Genomic DNA, 19,538 nt, shown 5'->3' with positions numbered 1-19,538 from the left:
GAAGTGGATCCTCACTCTACCTCGGCTCCTATGACCACCTCCTCGGACGAATCAGAAAGTTGGCACCGTAACCAGGCTTTCATTCAATTCACCATCAGCTACAGAATATCCAAGCAGAATTTGAAACAGTTTTTGAACATCGAGCAGAAGTTGGGGCTATTCATGCATAGAATACTCGATAGTATTGACTACACGGATATCAAACACCACAGCCACTGCGTCTTCGAAACCCAGGCACCAGACAAAAAGATATCCGGATACGTGACAGTGGCGGCATATTTGACAACGACCGAGAATACACACAGGCGATGGGTACATGGCCCAAAGACTAATATCAAGTCAACATTCCTTTCCAGGGCAATGGTTTCGAGTCTCTGTTATATAGCTCGTAATCGTGGCCATCCATCGCAAAAGCTCCACATCATTCAGTAATGTTTGTCCCGCTCCATTACGCAACCTGCTCGCTAGCCCGATTGAGCCACGAGCTTCGAGTCTGAACCTAGCACGTTACAATCAGAGCATCCTCTAAAGTTTTCAACTCGGATTCAGCAAATCTGCCGCAAATTTAGGCCTCGTTCAATGGCTGTCGATTTCTGGGCTGGCTACCTGAGCGGGGCAGTCGGCATTCTGGTTGGCAACCCGCTCGATATCATGAAAGTACAACTACAAGCTGGCAATACACTTACTTGCGGCACAAGGTCCCAAGGTACCGCAGCTCTGATCACAGGCACCGCGGCCCCTGTTCTTGGATATGGGGCCTTAAATGCCCTTCTGTTTGTATCATATAATCGGTCGGAGAACGCCTTTCAAAGAGCGCTCTGCACAGGTACCGACAAGAGCCTGGTCGCGACATGGCTGGCGGGAGCCGTTGGCGGGCTTGCCACATGGGTGGTGAGTGCTCCCACCGAGCTCGTCAAATGCCGTGCTCAAATGTCTGCGCCATCTGAATCTAGCTGGAGCATTGCACGCGACATATGGAAGGCGGACGGGCTTCGCGGTTTCTACTTGGGCGGCGTGGTCACAGCACTAAGGGATAGCGTGGGCTATGGGTTTTACTTCTGGTCCTACGAGTTGGCTAATAGATATTGGCCATCGAGTGTGCATGATGACGCTCCATCACTACGCCAGGAAGCTCCGAAGATCCTCTTGTGCGGTGGTCTTGCAGGTGTCGTCACCTGGGCGAGCGTATTCCCACTTGACACAATCAAGACTCGGGTCCAAACCCAGAGAATAGCCTTCCACCAAGAAACAGCTCCAATCATCTACAAACCTAACACATATGGACTTCGCGCGCCAAACCGGCTTGGGTCCCTCGATGTTGCTCGGACAATGCTAGCCGAAGGAGGACTGCGCATATTCTTCCGCGGCTTAACGGTCTGTAGCATCCGAGCCTTTATTGTCAACGCAGTACAGTGGGCTGTATACGAATGGGTAATGATGGAGTTCTCCAAAGATTACAAAAGAAATGTGGCGGCTAAAGACAACATGATGGTACATGATCACTGAACGCAAGCCCGCATACATACATGTATGTGAGAAAACGACGGCAGGGATTCCACGCCTGATATCCGACCCAATCACATTCAGCATCTGCATCCATATCAAACTCCCCCTTAGGTCAAAATAGTATTCTCTACATGATAAATGGGAGCGCTGGGTCGCAAAAACGCTTCAACTGAGCGAGCTCGCGCCAGTCCAACCTCGGTAGATAGTCACGTCCAATGATAGACGAAGCTCTGCTGAGGAACAAACCAAAGTATACAAAATTTCTAAACAACCTTAATTAAGTCTATTGTCCACGATGTGTCTAGGATGCGTATTGGCTAAGGACTAAACTTTAACTGCAAGCTACGCTGGCATTGAATTTGATATGTTGATCCTTAACACGATTCTTGCTTCCGTCGCCCCTCACTCCATCCATCTAATCCAACGTCATGATCCCATTTAGGGCCCTCTTTATTGAACTTCTGGAACCATTGATTGATTGCACTGGATGCCTGAACAGTTACTTCTTCTTTGGCCGGCACCGGACTGTAGGTTGTTTTACGAGATTGCTTGAACTTGGAATCCTGAACTTGGTTCCGTCTTTGCCGCTTTCTCTCACGTTCAGCTAGCCACGATTCACGTCCAGCGAGATATTTAACGCTGTGGCCAAGCCCTCCGCTCGGTGGAGATAGTCGCTTATATGATCTGTCTAAAGGTGGGCCGACGAAAAACAAAACTCGTCCAGCACCATCGTGTTGGAAGCCTTGCCGAATCTGAGAATGAAGGGCTTCATTCACATTTTCTGGTAGAGTATACACCTCGGGCGGTCGTGGAGGATTGTAGGCGTTAGTTGGATTACCACCACCACCACCACCACCACCACCAGATGTATTGTATTGCATTCGCCCATGTTGGAGCTGTTGTCCATAATGCGCTGCAGTTTGATTTGCCATTGGTGGGTGGGGAGTAAACGCGGCCGCCGTTTGAGAGTATGTAGACCCAAAGTTCTGTGCATATCCTGTCTGCGGCTGCTGCTGTGGTAGCTGTTGTTGTTGTTGTTGTTGTTGTTGTTGCTGCTGCTGCTGCTGATATTGCACTGAACGCATTGACATCTGAGGAGTTGCCATGGCTTGCTGGGCTTGCGGGATAGGAATATGTGTCTGTTGCATTACATGCCCACCAGCTGCGGGTGTCACTGGTTGAAAATGACCTGTAGCTTGCATGCCGTATTGGTTGGCTGGACTTGGGGAAGGCCCATGGCCAGAAAATGTACCTTGCTGAAACCTCGCTGCCGGGTCCATAGACAATTCTGGAGTTACGGACGCTGCGGACAGACGTGGGGCGGATTCGGAAGACATATTCCTTGCGGCTGGTATAAGAGGTGGTGGAGGTGTTGGTTCAGGTGGAGGGGATTCCTAGGCGCAACTATTAGCTCTGAACTACAAACATAAGTTTTATCGGAGGTCCGGGTGGCAGCATCGAGAAGAATCACGAAAGCAAGCGGTGTTATGTTCGGATAAAACATGACGGCGACGCGCCTGGGAATGAACTACAAGCAACTACTCACGTTTGCTTCAGGCGGCCGTCGATGAACCGCACCAACAATAGGTGGAGCGTTGGGGCTTCCCCAGGTTGGTCGTGGGAGGTCATCGGTATCTTTCGCATCCTCTCGCAAGAGATGTTTGATGGGGCTTGGAACCTTTCTCATGCGGCGTGGTGCTTCAAATAAATCCATCTCATAATCTCTGTCTCGCACTTCATCAGGCACGCAGCTTGCCCATGTCTTGATTTTGTTGAAGCGAAACTTTTCTTCATTGTAGCGTGACTCGCAAACATAGACATCCTTGTCAGATGCCAACCCTCTTGGACGGCCTTTATTGAATCGAGTCACAAACATAACAAAACATCGATCAAGTAGTTCGTTTATTTGGTGATCTCGATATTGACCCGTTTTCACCACCTCGTTTTCGAAGAAGTGCTTTTCGAATCGATGAACAGTCTGCTCAGGGCGGTAATACCAACAGGCATTAATCCACTTCTGGCCCGCGCGATCTTGCCAGGTCCTGAATATTTGGGCGACAATGGGCTTTGCAAGGTCGTTCGGATTCCGTATATGAACCCAGTCTCCTGCGGTAGAACAATATTAGACATTTGTTCCGAATCTTTCGACAAATCGAACACTTAGACTTACCAACTTTCCAACTCTGTCCAATATGTTGTATTTCAGAGAGCGGAAGCTTGCCATCTTCATCTCTGAAATCGTCATCAGGCTTGGCCCTCTCTTGTTCAGCCAGTATACGCGACTGGGTTTGCAACTCCGTGGCAGCAAGGTATACAGGACTATCATCTTCATTGTAGAGCTTAGCATTCTCAAACATCAAGTCAATGTCTTTAAGAAGGTCATCCACGTTGCGATACTTCTTTCGCTTTGCCTTTTTCTTGATATGGTCCAAAGCAATAGGATGGCTGATGTTTTGATAGTAATCAGCCATCGTTACCTTGTCGGGCAACTTTTCGAAAGGCGATACGAGAAGACCGCCTCTTTCGTCCTTGAACTTTCTAAGTCCTCGCAGAATTGAAGAGATGCGGGCTTCCATAGGCGTCTGAACCATGGGTGGCCTGCCTCTCTTTTTATACGCATCATCTTCTTTGTCGTCTTCTTGATCTTTTGGCTTAGTGAAGGATTGCTGTCGCCGACCGCGTACCCCACGTCTCTTCCGTCGGCCCCCATCATCGTCTGAGGATTCAGCTCCATCCTCATCCTCATCATCATCTTCTTCTTCATCTTCTTCGTCATCTTCGTCGTCGTCATCTTCGCCTTCATCGGATCGAAGCGACGGAGATTCTTCTGCAGGTGGAAGCTCGCCCAAGTCGGGCAGCTTTGCATCTTCTGAAGACACGTCCCCTTTTGTGACAAGCTTTTGAAGCTCCTCGTGGAATATTTCTCGTAAGCGAACCGCTGCACCAAATATCGGTGCTGATGGGCGATTGTACACTTGGGCGTTGTGGCAAATCTGCGCAACATCTTTGACAAATTCCGCAAAGGTCGAGTATTGTTTCTTCTGTATTTTTCCCTGTTGCTATCATTAGAACTGACCATGAAGGTAGGTTGCTCGATGGCGACATACTCGAATGGTACTGAAGGCAACAGGATCGGCAATCACTTCAAAATAATCAGGGAGTGATCGTCGATTTGGAAGCCTTTGAAAACCTGCGGCTAGTTCCTCGCCACTAAAATATTCGAGTTAGAAGGCCAGGGAACAGTATTCGTGAAAACTTGCGCATCCGCGGCTTACTCTTCCTCAACAGTGGAAAGATACGCTGTGAGTTGCTGGATAGTGTGGAACATATGTTGATTTCCATCTTCAACTACTTCGCCTTCTGCATCGGTATTTGCGCCGCTGGAGCTATCTTGCATCTCGATATCCTGGTCTGCCTCTTTGACCTCGATCGAGCCCGTCGCATCATCTGGAGTGAACCCATGTTGGAGTGACATGTTTCTTCAAGAGTCGGAGGGCAACAATGCGTGACTCCCAGCTCCCAATTAGTAATGAGGCCAGAATTGATGGATGTTGGCAGTTGTTTTGCGCCGTAGTAAGCAGTAGATGAGCGGAGCGGATGACAAGAAGAGATTGGCATCCTCGCATTGCGCAACGCGCTTGAAGTTGGCACCGTCGCGTGAGGCTGGTGGGAGACATAGCTGCTGACTAATCCCTAAGCTGTGTGGAGTGGCTTGCTGATGGTGCACATATCAGAGAGGGTGTCTCAATCCGTGGTCTTGAATGACATATGGCAACTTCGAACACGCAAGCGCTTGTTATTTTAATTCCCACCTTTCTGTAGTCACGATGTCGGCAAACACCGCTGGCACGGCCTAGGTATCGACTACCTTGGTCATATTTGCGCAACGCTCNGCTCTTCCTTCGCTTTCTCTCTGAACTGTACCAAGTTTGTTGTCCGCATTGTTCCAGCCAGCAACAACAGAGGCCCACACGCATCCCGTGCGGCTGTTTTCCCAATTTTCAAAGCTCGAAATTATGCGCTCAAGATACAAAAGTCCTGCGGGCACTGGCATCGTCGAAATTGATGATGGTGCCACGGTTGAGGTGCTTTTCCAAGCACTGAGGGCGCAAACACTAATTGAAAATTTTACAATCAAGTACGGTCCTCCGACAGGCATGCAGACTATTAGCCTTGAACATCGGGAGCTTGCTGCAGCAAACCTGGGGCTCCACGGCCAGACTCTTACAATTGTGCCGGGCGAGTCAAAGGCGGATATCTCTAACATACGCCGCCCTCCAGCCTTTGAATTCAAGCATGCCGAAGCGACCCTCTCAAATAGTAATCACTTTGATGATCCAATAGTTCCATGGCCACAAAGAGAAGGCAGTTTATGCAAGTTCAAAGAAACCCCGTGCACTTATTTCCACCTGTATACGGTCTAACACTCTCCAGTACTTCGGGTTATGCCTAGCGATAATAGTTGCCTCTTCACAGCGTTTGGTGGGGCATTGCCACAACAGATTTCCGCTCCGAGTCTCCGTCAAATGATGGCTGATTATATCATTGAGCACCCTGATATCTATAATGAGGCAATTCTTGGCTCCTCGCCTGCGGATTATTGCGATAGCATCAAGGGTCCGGACCGGTGGGGGGGTGGTATTGAGCTTAGTATTTTGTCAACCATATTTGATATTCAGATATGCACTTTTGATGTTCAGGTATGCATAGTTCCCCGCTTCCTTTCTTTTCAGTGAGACATTGAGGAGACGGGATACAAAACGTGCCCTAGTTACTAATCCTGCCACAGGGCCAGCGTCTCATGAAGTTTGGCGAGGGTAAAAAGGATAGGTGCATTTTGGTATATTCCGGTATCCACTACGATCGTGTTGCGTTTAGCTATTCTGAGCATCCCCATGATGTAGTTTCTCTGCCGCCTGAAATGGATAGGTCGATTTGGCCGACTGACGACTCAGAGGTGCTGCTTAAGACCAAGATTCTGGTTGAGCAACTATTCACAAACCACTATTATACTGACACCGATGGGCTGATCCTAAAATGCAATGAGCATGGATGTGAATGGATTGGAAATGGGCAACTAGCGGCTAGAAATCATGCTGAGGTTACAGGACATTCTAACTTGACCGAGATCGCCGACTGTACGAAATGACGACACTCTACTCAAATATTCACGGCTGTGGTGCATCTTTCTGGGTCAGGGTTGTTTTGATCGGACACCATAAGAACGAACACCACTCGTACTGATTTCGATGCTATTTTTGAATCGTAACCCTGTGGCCGCTGATGTTCTATGCTTGAGATTCTATTCCGCGAACACCTGATTGGCTATGGATGGGCTACACCATCTGCTACGCTTGCCATGGGACTCCTCGTTTCTGAGGCGAGCGCGTAGGTTCGTGGGCAATTTCGTCAACGAGGCGGCTTCATTTGCAAGTCACACCAAGCTTTAGAACAATGCTATTGCAACACGAACGCTAGTTGACCGAGTGTTCCTCCTTGGTGAGGAGTTTCCGCGAGGACATTGGCAAGGCTTAACCTCTCTGTGGATGACAAGATGAGTCATTCTTAATGACCTTCTTTATACCGGAACCTTCGTCTTGCCGCTGCTAAATACCCGTTCATGAGCCTGCTGGCCCCTGTGTCATGTAGAAAGCCCTATTCCAGCCGACCTTGCGGCGCCAGGGAGCAGCAACTAGGCCGATTTATCTACTCCTGGTGCTGTTGTACTCTGCATGCTGTCCATTTCCGCGAGATTGATTGTAAGAAACTCATGTTTGTTGTGCCAAGTTTGTTGACTCCTGGCGAACTCCTCCCGCTTGGCAGGTGGTGGTGGAGGGTCAGTGATTTTGGTTATCAGGAATGCAGTAGAGGCTTCTCCGATGCCGTACACCAAAACTCCGAAGAGGGGTATCCTACTCAGAACATAAAACCCAAAGCCAAACCCAAACAAGACACCTTCACGGCTCCTAAACCAATTTCGCTTCTCCTCCCGTGAAAACTGAACACGCGCGAAGTAGGGCTCCAACAGCTCCCTCATCAGATTTCGAGATGAGTAGTAGCTTTGCAGGAATTTGATAATGTACCTGCGAGGCAGAAAGAGGCCACTGCCGAAAATAACAGCAGCGGGCCCAAGTCCAACAGCTCGATTGAACGTATAGAAGCTTGCTAGTGGAAACACCAATTTCCCGAGTACGGGGATATATGACAAGGCCAAAAGTGAAATTGAAATGCATGCTCTTCGTGCGAATTTGTATATGAAGTTGGTCAAGGGTCGGCCCTCTTTAGACGAAGATTGTTTGCCTTTTAGGGACTGATATGCCCTCAAGTTCGGATAGTAGAGATCCCTTAGCTCGGCTGGGTTGTCGTTCTTATGTTTCTGCGTATATGTCTTATCAACCCAGCTTAAGGATTGCATAAACCTGGTGTTCTTATTTCAGCTCTTGAGTTGATGTTAAGGTCACGAGTTGTGGTATTGCTCACAGGTTATCCAGGGTGGGTACCACGTAACGCATCACCATCATGAGAAAGAAGGGAAGTTGAAGAATTGAATCCCCCATGAAGTCTAGCCAGTCGGAGATAGATTCGTCCCATGATACCTGGTCGAGTGGATAGACCAGGGAGATAGCCCACATTGTGAGTTTAACCGCGATAATCTGACAATTGTATCAGCCGGCTTCAAGTCAACTGAGCGTAGACAGTCTCTCACTGGTATTGCTACCAGCAGCCGGATACCGATCCCGGCTAAAACGGCATACGCGGCCTGTCTATAATATTCAGTGGTGAACATGTCTGGGTTTTGCAGCGCCCTGTAAGCTTGAGATGGTGTCAATGCTCTCTTCCTTTGATTGATGACCTGTGATTCTCTGAATTCTTACCGCCGACGAGAGTGAGTTGAGCACCTCGAATGATGGCATTGGGTTCGAAGTGGGATACATCAAGACTGAGTTTATCAGTCAATATCTTGTTCTGTTGCGCCATCAGACGTTATTGTATCGCATATATGTCAAGACCTCGCTTCAGCGGATATCGAGCCCGTCGCTTGCCCAGCGGGTTCACGCCAACAGCTCTGTGGGTATTCGGGGTGACGTCAACGGGTCAGCCGAACTCCCAAACTACCCTACAGTTGTCAATTTCGGCAGGGTTGTTTGCCAGTGACAATGGCATGAAAACACACAGTCCTCTAGATGCATGTTCCTGCCCTTTTGCCATCATGAGCCTGACGCAATGAGGTGTCTTCATGAAACAACCTAGTAATGCGACCATATGGCTGGAACAAGCAATTTTGTTTACAACAGTAGCACATTTCCCGTTTGAACATAACAAACACAGTCTGGGTGATGTAGGCAACTCCATACGGTTAGTTGACCATTGAGAGCCACACTTCCCTTCGAAGCTCAGCAGCATCGGGCACTCCTTTGGACAGACCAACAATACTATTATCCTAACGAACACACACACGGGAAACGAGCGGAAACAAACGGGACTGCGACGGCGGTGACATAGCGGCAGCGGGCTGCTTTTCACGGACAAGACTTCGCGGCGTGGGTTGCCCAATCGAGCCGCACGTAATGTCGCGATGCAAGCATTAAAAGAGAAACATCGAAAAACAGTGCATGGGCTCGTATCGTGAAGGCCATTGCCAAACTGTGGTGACTATCACACGGTTGGATGCGATATAACAACTACCTAGGTAGTCTTAGCCTTCAGCACGCTGGGTATGGAGCCTCAACGGGTCACCACCATGCGTCGGATTGCCACTGAGCCAGGAGTTGCGCAAAGGGAACGTGTTGCAATGTCGGCTCCAAGCACCGTTATCGAAACACTCTACAACAACCCAGACGCTAAAATAGTTTCATTTTCTACCATTGGCCATCGCCCAAGGTATGCAATCAAGGACGATGCTCAAGAAATAGATGACGAAGATGGGAATTTGGCTTGGTGCTCCCCCCTTGAGCGCACCATCGCAGTTGGTAAGAAGAACCGCATACCGCAAGTGGCGTGAACAGGTCATTAACCCGACTAATAGGCGCAATCTGTATATACCGTGCGCCCGGCTCAGTTGCGTTCCTAAGTTGCGGATCTGTTCTTCAACCAATTCTGCCCAAGAGTCAGTGCTGGCGTGTTGACCAGCAAAACAGCAAATTTGTGTTGCAAATTCGGCGCCCCTACTACTGGCGAATCGAGCTACCGGTTTCCAGCGCCGAGCAATCACGCACAGCCCGACAATTTAGGGATACTCTGGAAAGTATTCTCCTACTCGAAAAAACGCGATGTCCGTTTCGACGGCCTTTTACGGTCGAGCTCCCACATACTCCCGATGTTAAGCAAAAGCCATGGACACCGCCGAGGAGGCAGAGGGTATTTCACAACGATCGTCAATCCGCGACGAGCTTTTCAGCCAGTGATACCGCACTATCGTATCATCCGTCTGCAGGTGAATACCAACATTGTCCAAAATTGCGTTCATCTGAACAAGCGACAACACAGGCTCCACAAACATCAACACAGCTCACACAACAGACTTCTCTCACAAACCCTACGAATGCATCAAATGAAGCTAGCAGCAGTGCGGATTCTGGGGCAATGCCAACAGAACCAGAGGAGATCTGGCATGATCTAGCAGATGGCAGTGCGATCGAGATCGTGGAAGCGGTAGTACCCGAGTTGGCTGTGCAAACGCACAGTCTTCACGAAAATGAAACTGCGCGGCTTTGGCCAGCTTATCAGATGCACAAGAGCAATATGGGGGATTGTCTTGTCAAGAAGCGCTGCGGTTCCCCTTCTTCGCCTGTGGATTTTGTTACAGAGACTCCTCTTATGCTGCACCAAGAAGCTGCGACCATTGCTGTTCCAACCGCTCCAGAGCTGAACATGCCTAGGACGAGCGACGCCAATCCCAACTACAATTTCAATGGTACGCATGAAGGCAGGGGAAACCAGGAAGACCTGCATAAGCCTAAACTTAGATACTTCCGAGGCTATCGTGGCGGCCGTTCATCAACCTCACCACCGCCTAAGTTATCCCTACCCACGTCACGATTCTCAGGATTGGTTGCACCACGGCCCATCACACACGACACCAAAGCTACTGGAACCCTCCCCGGCGAGGAGTCGCCGGAGTTGTTCTATAGTGCTCCATCCAGCTTGAATTCTGATGTAGAACACACAGGGGTATCACGGATCACGGCCCAACAGGTTCATCCGACACTAGAGGCTAGGGAGTCCGAGGATGACAGCACAGCAGCACATCCTTCCTATATCTGTTATCAGCGTTTGCGAAGTGGTAGCGGGATCGAGATTGCAACGGATGTCAACATCACAGGTGACCTGGGTTTGAAACACACAACAGAAATCACGACCACTGATATAGAAGCCGACCGACTAACAAGGAGAATGCCGACGAGGCGATCTGGCCCCTTTTCTGATCCGGCACGGATATTCGACCCAATGAAGGGTACTGAAGAATTACAGGACCAGGGAACGCTACGCAACCCCCTCAAAGGAAGGCTAGACACGTTGGGTGGCCTCCCCATGGCTATTGTTAGCAAAACATACGATCTAGTGATTGGTCCCCCTCGGCATTTGGTGGCCCTAATGCTCAGAATTGCAGCAAGGATATGTGCGGGGGAGTGGAAAGGAGAAGATATTGGCTTTGCAGCCAGTGGCCAAGCCATACCTGTCAGATGGGACTATTCTACTAGCGACAACGGGAACTGGAGCAATGAGGATTGTTTCGAAGGTGCCATTGAGGAAGATCAATCTTGACATAAGAGCCCCGGAAGTCGAAACAATGTACTGGACATGTGATGTCATTGTATGTTATCGGCATTATTGACGCATGACTTGATTATAGGCCATCAGAAGCAGGCTCTTGGTATGGAACTGTTTAGCAGGTTAAATCGGCCCCTCAGTGCGCAAGGTCATCGTTAAATATGAACTATTTGAATATCAAAGCTGACGAGCATGGGGAAGCCTGACCATTCACCCCAAAGGAAGGCTGCAGTAGCCTTAGCTAGGGCAAGAAGAGCCATGTGAATGCCACCACTACATCTGACATCTGAGGGTCTCGGAACCCCGCAAGCTTGAGAACCTGCTACCTACATGTATGTTCAATGTTGGTTGGTACGTACTGAGCTCAGGCAGTTGGGCACTGTGTAGGCTAAAGTATCTACCTACCTAGGTAGGTAGGTAGGCAGGTAGGTGGTACCTAGGTAGGTAAGAGGTATTTTGAGATGTTTTAGCGCATTGACATGTGCCTCTAATGTCGACAGGCGGAGGAAATAACACTTTTAGGATCGCTAGATCTTAATTGATAGCCACAAAGGTCACAACGGAGAGAAATGTGCAAAAGACTGTATTAGATTGTGGCCTGGATGAGCCTAGTCCTATTCCACTCGATACGACGCATGCGGCCTCTCGTCCCTGCATGGGCTCCACACGGCGCCGCGAATACCAAATACGGAACACGAGAACCAAGAACATTCGTCGGGCCACGAACAGGTCCAATTCCTATAAGAGTTGGGCCAGGTTGGTACAACATCGGTTTTGATATGGACATGTTCTATGATTTACATATTAAAATATAGATATCTACTGTCGCACGACCGATAGCAACGCCTTTGGAAGAAAATAAAGAGGAACATGTCTGGAACATATGGTAAGTGCCACACTTCATTCTGACCGTAGGCACGGTTCCGCTTAAAACGATTAGTTGAAGGGAGTTACTACTTCTATGCTCCTAACAAGGGTGCGCCGGTGTTTTTTGGCTTCGCTTTCTTTCTATCTGGGGTGATTCATCTTTTGCAGACGCGGCAAGTAGTCTTTCGAACCCATGTCCAACTTGGTATGGATGTTGCTAACATGCGCTAACAAACAAGGCACTATCAGTGTTGGAAGCTGACACCGTTGTTTCCATTCTGCTGCTTGCTTTTTATGGTCGGATTTGTGCTGCGTGAGTTTGGGGCGTTTAATTACGACAACCTGCCTGTCTATATTGCAAGCATTTGTATCACCTACGCAGCACCGTAAGCAGTCCCTCTTTTTCTTTCTTGAAAAGGACCTGGTCCACATTGCTAAACCTCCTTGCTTTACAAATAGGCCATTGCTCGAGTTACAGAACTATCATATCCTTGGCCGGGTATTATACTATGTACCTTATTTATCTCCTTTGCATCCCGGACGAGTTCTTACGACATTCGGCTTTCTATCCGCTATTATTGAAGCTCTGAACGGCTGGGGAGCCTCATATTCGGCCAATCAATCATTGAGCGACAATGAGATGGCTGCTGGGCACGCTCTAATAAAATCATCACTCATACTACAGGTGTTTGTCCTCGGCAGCTTTATCGTCCTCGCCTACACCTATCATCGGCGTTGTAGAGCAAACGGTATCCGGAGTCCTAAACTAAGAGGACCTCTCCTGACGCTGTATGCCAGCTCAGCCCTCTTAGCCGTTCGAACCACATACCGCATTGTGGAATATTTTAGTATTGCCGAGTTGAAGTACAATAAGCCGAACTTTAATCCAATGTCAATGTCGCCTATTGTCCGCTACGAATGGTACTTTTACGTCTTTGAAGCTGGTGCCATGATCTGCAATTGCGGTCTTTTTAATATTTGTCACCCCCGCAGATACCTGCCAAAGAACAGCAAGATATATCTAGCCAAAGATGGGATCACTGAAACGCAGGGTCCTGGTTTCAAAGATGCAAGGCCGCTTTGGAAAACACTAATTGACCCTTTCAATATTATCGGATTATTCAAAAGCCGGGACCAGGACGACAGATCCTGGCTGCCAGATATCGAAGACAACCTGACTACGAATGATAAACTTGCTTATGATAAATCAACTGTCTAACAAACAAACGGACTGGTGGGGGATTGGAGAAATGGCGGAGGAGGATGACAGCTGTGCTCTAAAAATAGCACAACCTCCTCGCCCCCTTTGCCACACAGGCCCACGACCAAATGAAATGCTGGTATTCCGTCATCGCCCAGAAAGCCCTGTGCCTAGCAAGCATGCACATTGGTGTATATATAGACTTAACGTACTGTATTTCCATCAATACCATCTTTAAATGTTAGGTAACTTCCTAGGTATACACTTTCCAAGTTCGCCGCCAAGACCCTTTGACAAAAACTGCCTGAATCCTTTGCGTCAACAAAGGGCCAGTCTGAGAGTGGAATATGATCGTCGGTGCTGCTTGAACATCATTTTCCTTTTGATCCCCTCCTCCTCGCCTACCTACCCATCAACGCGACTTATAACAAAAGTAACGACGGAGATGCCACTGAGCGACAAAGAAGATGGCCTTCCGCCCAGTGGATTCCATCTTCACTTTGAGTTTGGAGTTTCCTGGATGTCGGCTCGCAAGGGCAGAAGGCTTACCTATGTGACCAAACAACATAAGCAAACCCAGCATGCGGGGCTTGCTTCTGGGCATTCAAGACGAGGCTCTTCACGACGAAGGAGCAGTTCCGCACCGCCAGTATCAAAATCCACCGCAGCCCATGAGAGTCGCCATTCTTCCAGATCTGTACCAGTGGTATCTAAAGCTTTGCCCGCAACGCCAAATCAATATCGCCTGGGCGAGGCCGGAATGCCTTGGACACCTTCGGCATTCCCAGAAGATCATGGCAATTACGATATTGATGCACAGATAACGGAGCCGCAGGTTGATGATCGAGAGAGGGGGCGCTCTGCTGAAATGGCATCCTTGGCTGCAGCAATGATGACAGTTGACAATGGATTTGAGGACCAGTGGTGGTACCAGGGCACTAGACAAACAACACAAGCTGGCGATTTAATTTCACCTGCAAGCTTGTCGCAATCACAAAGTGCTCAAAGTATTATTTCGTTTTTAGAAGAAGAATCATAAAATTTTATTGCTATTTCTCATATCTCTCATTGTAATATAGCGAAGGGAAGAAAATAAACTCCTTTTACCCACACACACACTTGGTTGTTTTTTTGTTTTTTTTTTTTTTTGGTGGAAAAATAATAACTGGATGCTCTGTGTGTGTGTGTGTGTGTGTGTTTTTTTTTTTTTTTACACTAACTACTACTGTGCTGGTACCTGGCCAAAAAAAAAAAAAGTCACCCCAGTGAAGAAATATCCGAAAAAAAAAAAAGGTACTTAAAATACAGCGGGTTTTAATCACTGTAATTAAAAAAATTCCTAGTTGCAACGACAATATGGGTTTTATTGAGAATTTCACACCATAAATACCATAAACAAAATAAACATTACGTGGCATTCTGTTTCCTCTTGTTTTGTTTCTGTGGTTTTTTTGGGGGGTTTTTTTTTTTAAAAAAAAAAAGAAAAAAAAAGAGGAAGAAAAGTACTTTGCACATAATTGAATGGCAATAAGCAGGTGATTGTTGGGCACAAAAATTCAATTCTATTTTACAATCTACCGCACTAACGAAAGAACAGGACTACATGCTGTGGCACAACCATGACACTTGTCTCCTTGACAAACGAGGGGCTTACAGGAGCATGCGCCTGGGATCCTCAATGAATTCCTTGACTTTAACCAAGAACTGCACAGCCTCTCTACCATCGAGCAGCCGGTGGTCGTACGTCAGGGCCAAATACATCATAGGGCGAATCTCAACCTTTCCATTGACGGCAACCGCTCGGTCCTTAATGGCGTGCAGACCCAGAACGGCGCTTTGTGGCAGGTTGATGATAGGTGTTCCCATCAATGAGCCAAACACACCACCGTTGCTTATGGTGAAAGTACCACCAGCCATGTCTTCAATTGTCAGCTTGCCATCGCGGGCCTAATATTTGTTGGCGCAGTCAGCATTTGGTTCCCTTGGATAGAGGTCACGTAAATTTTTGTAGCTTTCTCACCTTCTTGCCCATATCAGCAATCGCTTTCTCAACCGTAACCAAATCCATCGATTCGACATTGCGAACGACGGGTGTCACCAGTCCCTTTTCAGTGGCCACTGCGACGCTAACGTCCACGTAGTCTCGGTAGACAATAGTATCGCCGCCATTGGGGCCTTCAATTGAAGCATTGACGGCAGGTATGTCTCGCATGGCGAGCACCGCTGCACGGGAGAAGGCGCTCATGAAGCCCAGCTTTACGCCGGTCTTTTTGAGTACATCGTCCTTATAAAGCTTGCGGAACTCCATTATATTTGACATATCGACTTCGTTGAATGTCGTCAGCGAGGCAGCAGTGTTTTGCGATTGCTTGAGGCGCTCAGCAATGCGAAGACGCATGCGGTTCATCTTGACCTGCATATCTAGATTAGCATTGAGCAATTTGTGATACTGGGGATTCAATATCGTTGAACATACGCGGCGCTCCTCTCGGTTGCCTGCGGAAGCCACTCCGCTGGATGTCTGTGTTGCTTGTTGTTGAGCTTCTTTAGACGTCGCTTTCGGAGCCGCTGGCGCCTCTGCCTGCTTAGGCTCTGGCACCTTGCTTGTCTCTTTGACCTGTGGCTTGGGCTCCGTGTTTGGTTTCTCTGTTGTTTGTTTCGATTCCTCTTTTTCCTTGGGCTCATCTTGTACCCGGTCCTTGGGGGCCTCACCCTCTTCCTTCTGGCCGGATGGCGCTCCGCCCAGTTCGATGCGGACAAGATCTTGCCCAACGGTGACAGTGTCTTCTTCGCTAGCAAGGAACTCCTTGATCGTTCCTGCCTCCGGGGCGTTGACCGCAACATCAATCTTGAACGTGCATTAGTACTCTTCATCTGCCAATGATGATCATGTTATCTAATCTACCTACCTTGTCGGTCTCGATTGTCGCAATTTCCTCGTCCTGCTCGACGAAGTCGCCAATGCTCTTCGAAAATTGCTTCAGCGTTCCCTCTGATATAGATTCAGCCATTTGCGGTACTTTCACCACCTTGTCGGCATAGGATCGCACGGTCTGCATCAACGACGGCAGCATCACCAAGGGGTTGGGCCGACGAGAATGCGTGAGGCGTAATGGTGCCATCCGGGCAGTGGTAGCTATCCTCCTATACATCATGGTGCTGGACTTCTTTCGGTGTCTTTCTTTTGGGGGTGATGCCGGGTGCCTATGGTCTGGAGGTTCGCGCCTGGCGGCGATGTCAATTGCCCGGAGTTGTTGGATAAGATGTTGTGGAAAAGGTGAGTGACCCGTGTTCTCCGTGGTGTATGAAAGAAGCCAAGCATTGTTACCAGACCAGGCGTAGCTGTTGTGGGGCCCTCGAAAAAATCGAGGAATTTGGCTCGGGTGAGTGGGCCAACTCATTTGTTGCCATTCGTTCTCTTCCACAGCCTACCTAGTACCTGACACAGATATACCTTCAAGCGTCCTGCCATTTGGTGGGCCTTTTACGGCTCCTTGAGTCCCATTTGGGCTCTGTACAAGTGCTATTTCATCCTGAGGTCCCAGACTCCAGCAACCACAGCATACAGTTTGTTACGATCATAATGCCTCGCCACTCAGGATATAATATGTGCCCGAAACTACGCTTACATTGCAGGGACTGTTGGGCGTGCTTGTCGTCACTGTGACCTGGTATTGTGGTGGCATACATCAAGTAGGGGTCAGGCGAGTAGGAAGGCAACCGGATGATGCACCTGACATCGTCAGATTACAACTTCGCACGCAGTACCTGAATTCTGTCCCCGTAGTGCTCTGTACTAGTCATGGATGTCCAAATATTAATTGAACACCTCCATGTCTTGCCAGAGGCGGTGATTAGAGGCTGCCTGTGGGCATGGTAGGATTTGTGGTGGAAGTATCATGGCACTCGGTGGCCACATGGTTTCCCTGTCTACCTGCCACGTCATGAACTGTTCCGCTACGACTTGGCTGGACCTCTCGATAGAAGCACAATATCGCAACCATGTGCATACAAAGCGGATCAGCCAGACAACTAGAAGCCACTGAATGTATCTGCATCAAATAAGTTGCAACGTATAATGTGAAAGGCAGCATTGAGGGCTTTTGTTTTTCCAACATGCCCACGAATTTCGGGGAATGTAGGGTAGCATCTCCAGTGTCTAACGTGAAAGCACAGGAACAAAGCAAATGGTGCTCATTCATACTGGGTGGAGAAGCTAATGAAGGGCAAGACTTCACAGAGCCAAAGGTACCAGCCGGGTACTGGAGAGAGAGACAGTGGCTGACGCATGCGACCCGCGCCAAAACCAGGCCACAAGGCACCAACACTACAAACAACAGAAGCAATTCGGAGATTGCAGTTACAACACAAGCAGATTTCATGCAAAACTAAACTGCCCAAACGTCACCACATAATCGCGACGAGTATACGATCCCAGATGTACGAGACCGACCCCAGCAGATCAATTGGTCGGTAAATAATTCGTCACCCGTGCACACTGGCTGTACGTCGCGGAACTGCAGGCCCGCGAGAATTTAGAAGAACTCAGACAACAGAACCATCGGACTCGTCATGGCGTCACGACGGGCTGCCCTGTAAGATATTCAAACCCAAAAACACACAAACGGGGAAAAAAGGAGTCCTCATCATCCAGGATAAGAAGCTAATGGCACATCGGTGTAGCTCGCTCTATCGGCGCTCCCTCAAGCTTTCCCTGGACTGGGCTGTCCAGCGTCAGCTTTGGCGCGGCCAGGCCATATACATCCGTTCCCTATTCGAGGCAAATCGCAACGTCACCGACCCCAGGCAGCAAAGGGTAGGCACGAAAGAGAATGACCAAAATGCCAGGGCACAAACTTACGATTGAATACAGGCTCTGCTATCAGAGACAGAGAAGTTGCTTGACGCATGGAAACACCCAGACCCGTACATCCCACCAACAGCACCTGGAGGTATAATACCACAGAATCCCGAACTGTACATTAAGTAGCAATCTAACCCTCACGACCAGGTTCCAAGTATGAACGAAACCTTCCGTCGCCTATCCTAGATGGTGAGTTCATCACACAGTAGCTCGAAACGGCCGAAAGCCATACCATGTTAACTGACACACTGATTTACAGCACCGCCACACCCCGTGAATCGACACTAAGCACAGGGTATGGTTACAACACACGGGCTACATCGAGGTGCCGGACAAAGATATGTATATATAGCTCTATATCAAATAGAACGAAAACCACTAGACTTTTGGCGACATTACATCCATGCCCCCTGTGATATATCCAAGCGCACCAGAGTCAAGCCCGGTAATCGAAGGAATTAGAATGTACGATTGAAAACACAGGAAAATGTCAAGTGGCATACCATACGAACCACCGCACCATGCCCGAGATCACAAACTAGAAAAACACCGCGAGTAAAAGTGATATGCTTTAGAAATTGTTCTCATTCATGACCATAGCCGTGGGATTATTGTACAACCCGTGCGCGTAAAAAAGAAGAAGCAAATAACCGTGAACCCTGAACCGTGACCCCTTTGTCATTGCAGCCCAAACCAACCATCGCAAGAAAACAAATTCCAACACACAATTTACAGCTCCTGGCTCGCGTTCTTGCCACTCTTGCTGCCAGTCTTCTTCGGCAAGAGGTCTTAGATAGTCAGCAACAAGGACTCGAAAAATGGACTGATACAACTCACTCTGGTGGATATTGGGCAGAACACCACCCTGGGCAATGGTAACATGACCCAACAGCTTATTCAACTCCTCATCGTTTCGGATAGCCAACTGCAAGTGACGAGGAATGATACGGGTCTTCTTGTTGTCGCGGGCAGCGTTACCGGCCAGCTCAAGAATTTCGGCAGCGAGATATTCGAGGACGGCAGCCAGATAGACGGGAGCACCAGCACCAACACGCTGAGCGTAGTTACCCTTTCGAAGAAGACGGTGAACACGACCAACAGGGAATGCCAAACCGGCCTTAGAGGAACGCCTTGATGCCATGTCAGCAAACCAACCAATTCATGTGCTTTCGAACCATACTTACGATTGCGCGTTCTTGGAGCCAGAGGCTTTGCCGCCAGATTTGCCGCCGCCAGTCATTTTGGATACGTTTGGGAGTTGGGTGAAAAGTGAAACTGTGTCGTGAATGAGAGAGATGCAACAAGCAGACAGGCGTGCAGGATGCGATG

General features: G+C 48.7%; 8 protein-coding genes across 8 annotated transcripts; 5 read left to right on the top strand and 3 right to left on the bottom strand.

The window, feature by feature from the left end:
- Positions 1–579: 579 nt before the first annotated feature.
- VFPPC_14358 (mitochondrial carrier protein) lies at positions 580–1,506 on the top strand (the record flags this gene model as incomplete). The annotated part of the gene is made up of 1 exon (XM_018292127.1): positions 580–1,506. The coding sequence occupies one exon, from the start codon at positions 580–582 to the stop codon at positions 1,504–1,506; it is 927 nt and encodes a 308-aa protein (XP_018143755.1).
- Positions 1,507–1,880: 374 nt separating this feature from the next.
- Positions 1,881–4,981, bottom strand: VFPPC_14357 (RSC complex subunit (RSC1); the record flags this gene model as incomplete). Its single annotated transcript, XM_018292126.1, has 5 exons — positions 1,881–2,900; positions 3,053–3,612; positions 3,677–4,559; positions 4,614–4,716; positions 4,782–4,981. The coding sequence occupies 5 exons, from the start codon at positions 4,979–4,981 to the stop codon at positions 1,881–1,883; spliced, it is 2,766 nt and encodes a 921-aa protein (XP_018143754.1).
- A 541-nt stretch (positions 4,982–5,522) lies between these two features.
- On the top strand, positions 5,523–6,655 carry VFPPC_08197 (Ovarian tumor, otubain; the record flags this gene model as incomplete). The annotated part of the gene is made up of 3 exons (XM_022428596.1): positions 5,523–5,826; positions 5,941–6,206; positions 6,296–6,655. The coding sequence occupies 3 exons, from the start codon at positions 5,523–5,525 to the stop codon at positions 6,653–6,655; spliced, it is 930 nt and encodes a 309-aa protein (XP_022284393.1).
- Positions 6,656–9,247: 2,592 nt separating this feature from the next.
- VFPPC_08196 (inheritance of peroxisomes protein 1 domain-containing protein) lies at positions 9,248–11,271 on the top strand (the record flags this gene model as incomplete). The annotated part of the gene is made up of 2 exons (XM_018286945.1): positions 9,248–9,476; positions 9,533–11,271. 2 exons carry the CDS (start codon positions 9,248–9,250, stop codon positions 11,269–11,271), a joined length of 1,968 nt encoding a protein of 655 aa, XP_018143752.1.
- Positions 11,272–12,784: 1,513 nt separating this feature from the next.
- VFPPC_17841 (hypothetical protein) lies at positions 12,785–13,363 on the top strand (the record flags this gene model as incomplete). The annotated part of the gene is made up of 1 exon (XM_022429518.1): positions 12,785–13,363. The coding sequence occupies one exon, from the start codon at positions 12,785–12,787 to the stop codon at positions 13,361–13,363; it is 579 nt and encodes a 192-aa protein (XP_022285428.1).
- A 220-nt stretch (positions 13,364–13,583) lies between these two features.
- Positions 13,584–14,384, top strand: VFPPC_17842 (hypothetical protein; the record flags this gene model as incomplete). Its single annotated transcript, XM_022429519.1, has 1 exon — positions 13,584–14,384. The coding sequence occupies one exon, from the start codon at positions 13,584–13,586 to the stop codon at positions 14,382–14,384; it is 801 nt and encodes a 266-aa protein (XP_022285427.1).
- Positions 14,385–14,995: 611 nt separating this feature from the next.
- VFPPC_08194 (2-oxoacid dehydrogenases acyltransferase) lies at positions 14,996–16,500 on the bottom strand (the record flags this gene model as incomplete). The annotated part of the gene is made up of 4 exons (XM_018286944.1): positions 14,996–15,292; positions 15,366–15,758; positions 15,822–16,193; positions 16,255–16,500. 4 exons carry the CDS (start codon positions 16,498–16,500, stop codon positions 14,996–14,998), a joined length of 1,308 nt encoding a protein of 435 aa, XP_018143751.1.
- A 2,438-nt stretch (positions 16,501–18,938) lies between these two features.
- Positions 18,939–19,449, bottom strand: VFPPC_08193 (histone H2A; the record flags this gene model as incomplete). The annotated part of the gene is made up of 3 exons (XM_018286943.1): positions 18,939–18,997; positions 19,047–19,339; positions 19,394–19,449. 3 exons carry the CDS (start codon positions 19,447–19,449, stop codon positions 18,939–18,941), a joined length of 408 nt encoding a protein of 135 aa, XP_018143750.1.
- Between the last annotated feature and the right edge of the window lie 89 nt (positions 19,450–19,538).

This window comes from Pochonia chlamydosporia, chromosome 4 (genome assembly GCF_001653235.2).
Source record: "Pochonia chlamydosporia 170 chromosome 4, whole genome shotgun sequence".
NCBI classification, from domain to species: Eukaryota; Fungi; Ascomycota; class Sordariomycetes; order Hypocreales; family Clavicipitaceae; genus Pochonia; species Pochonia chlamydosporia.
This window is presented reverse-complemented; position numbering and strand designations above follow the sequence as displayed.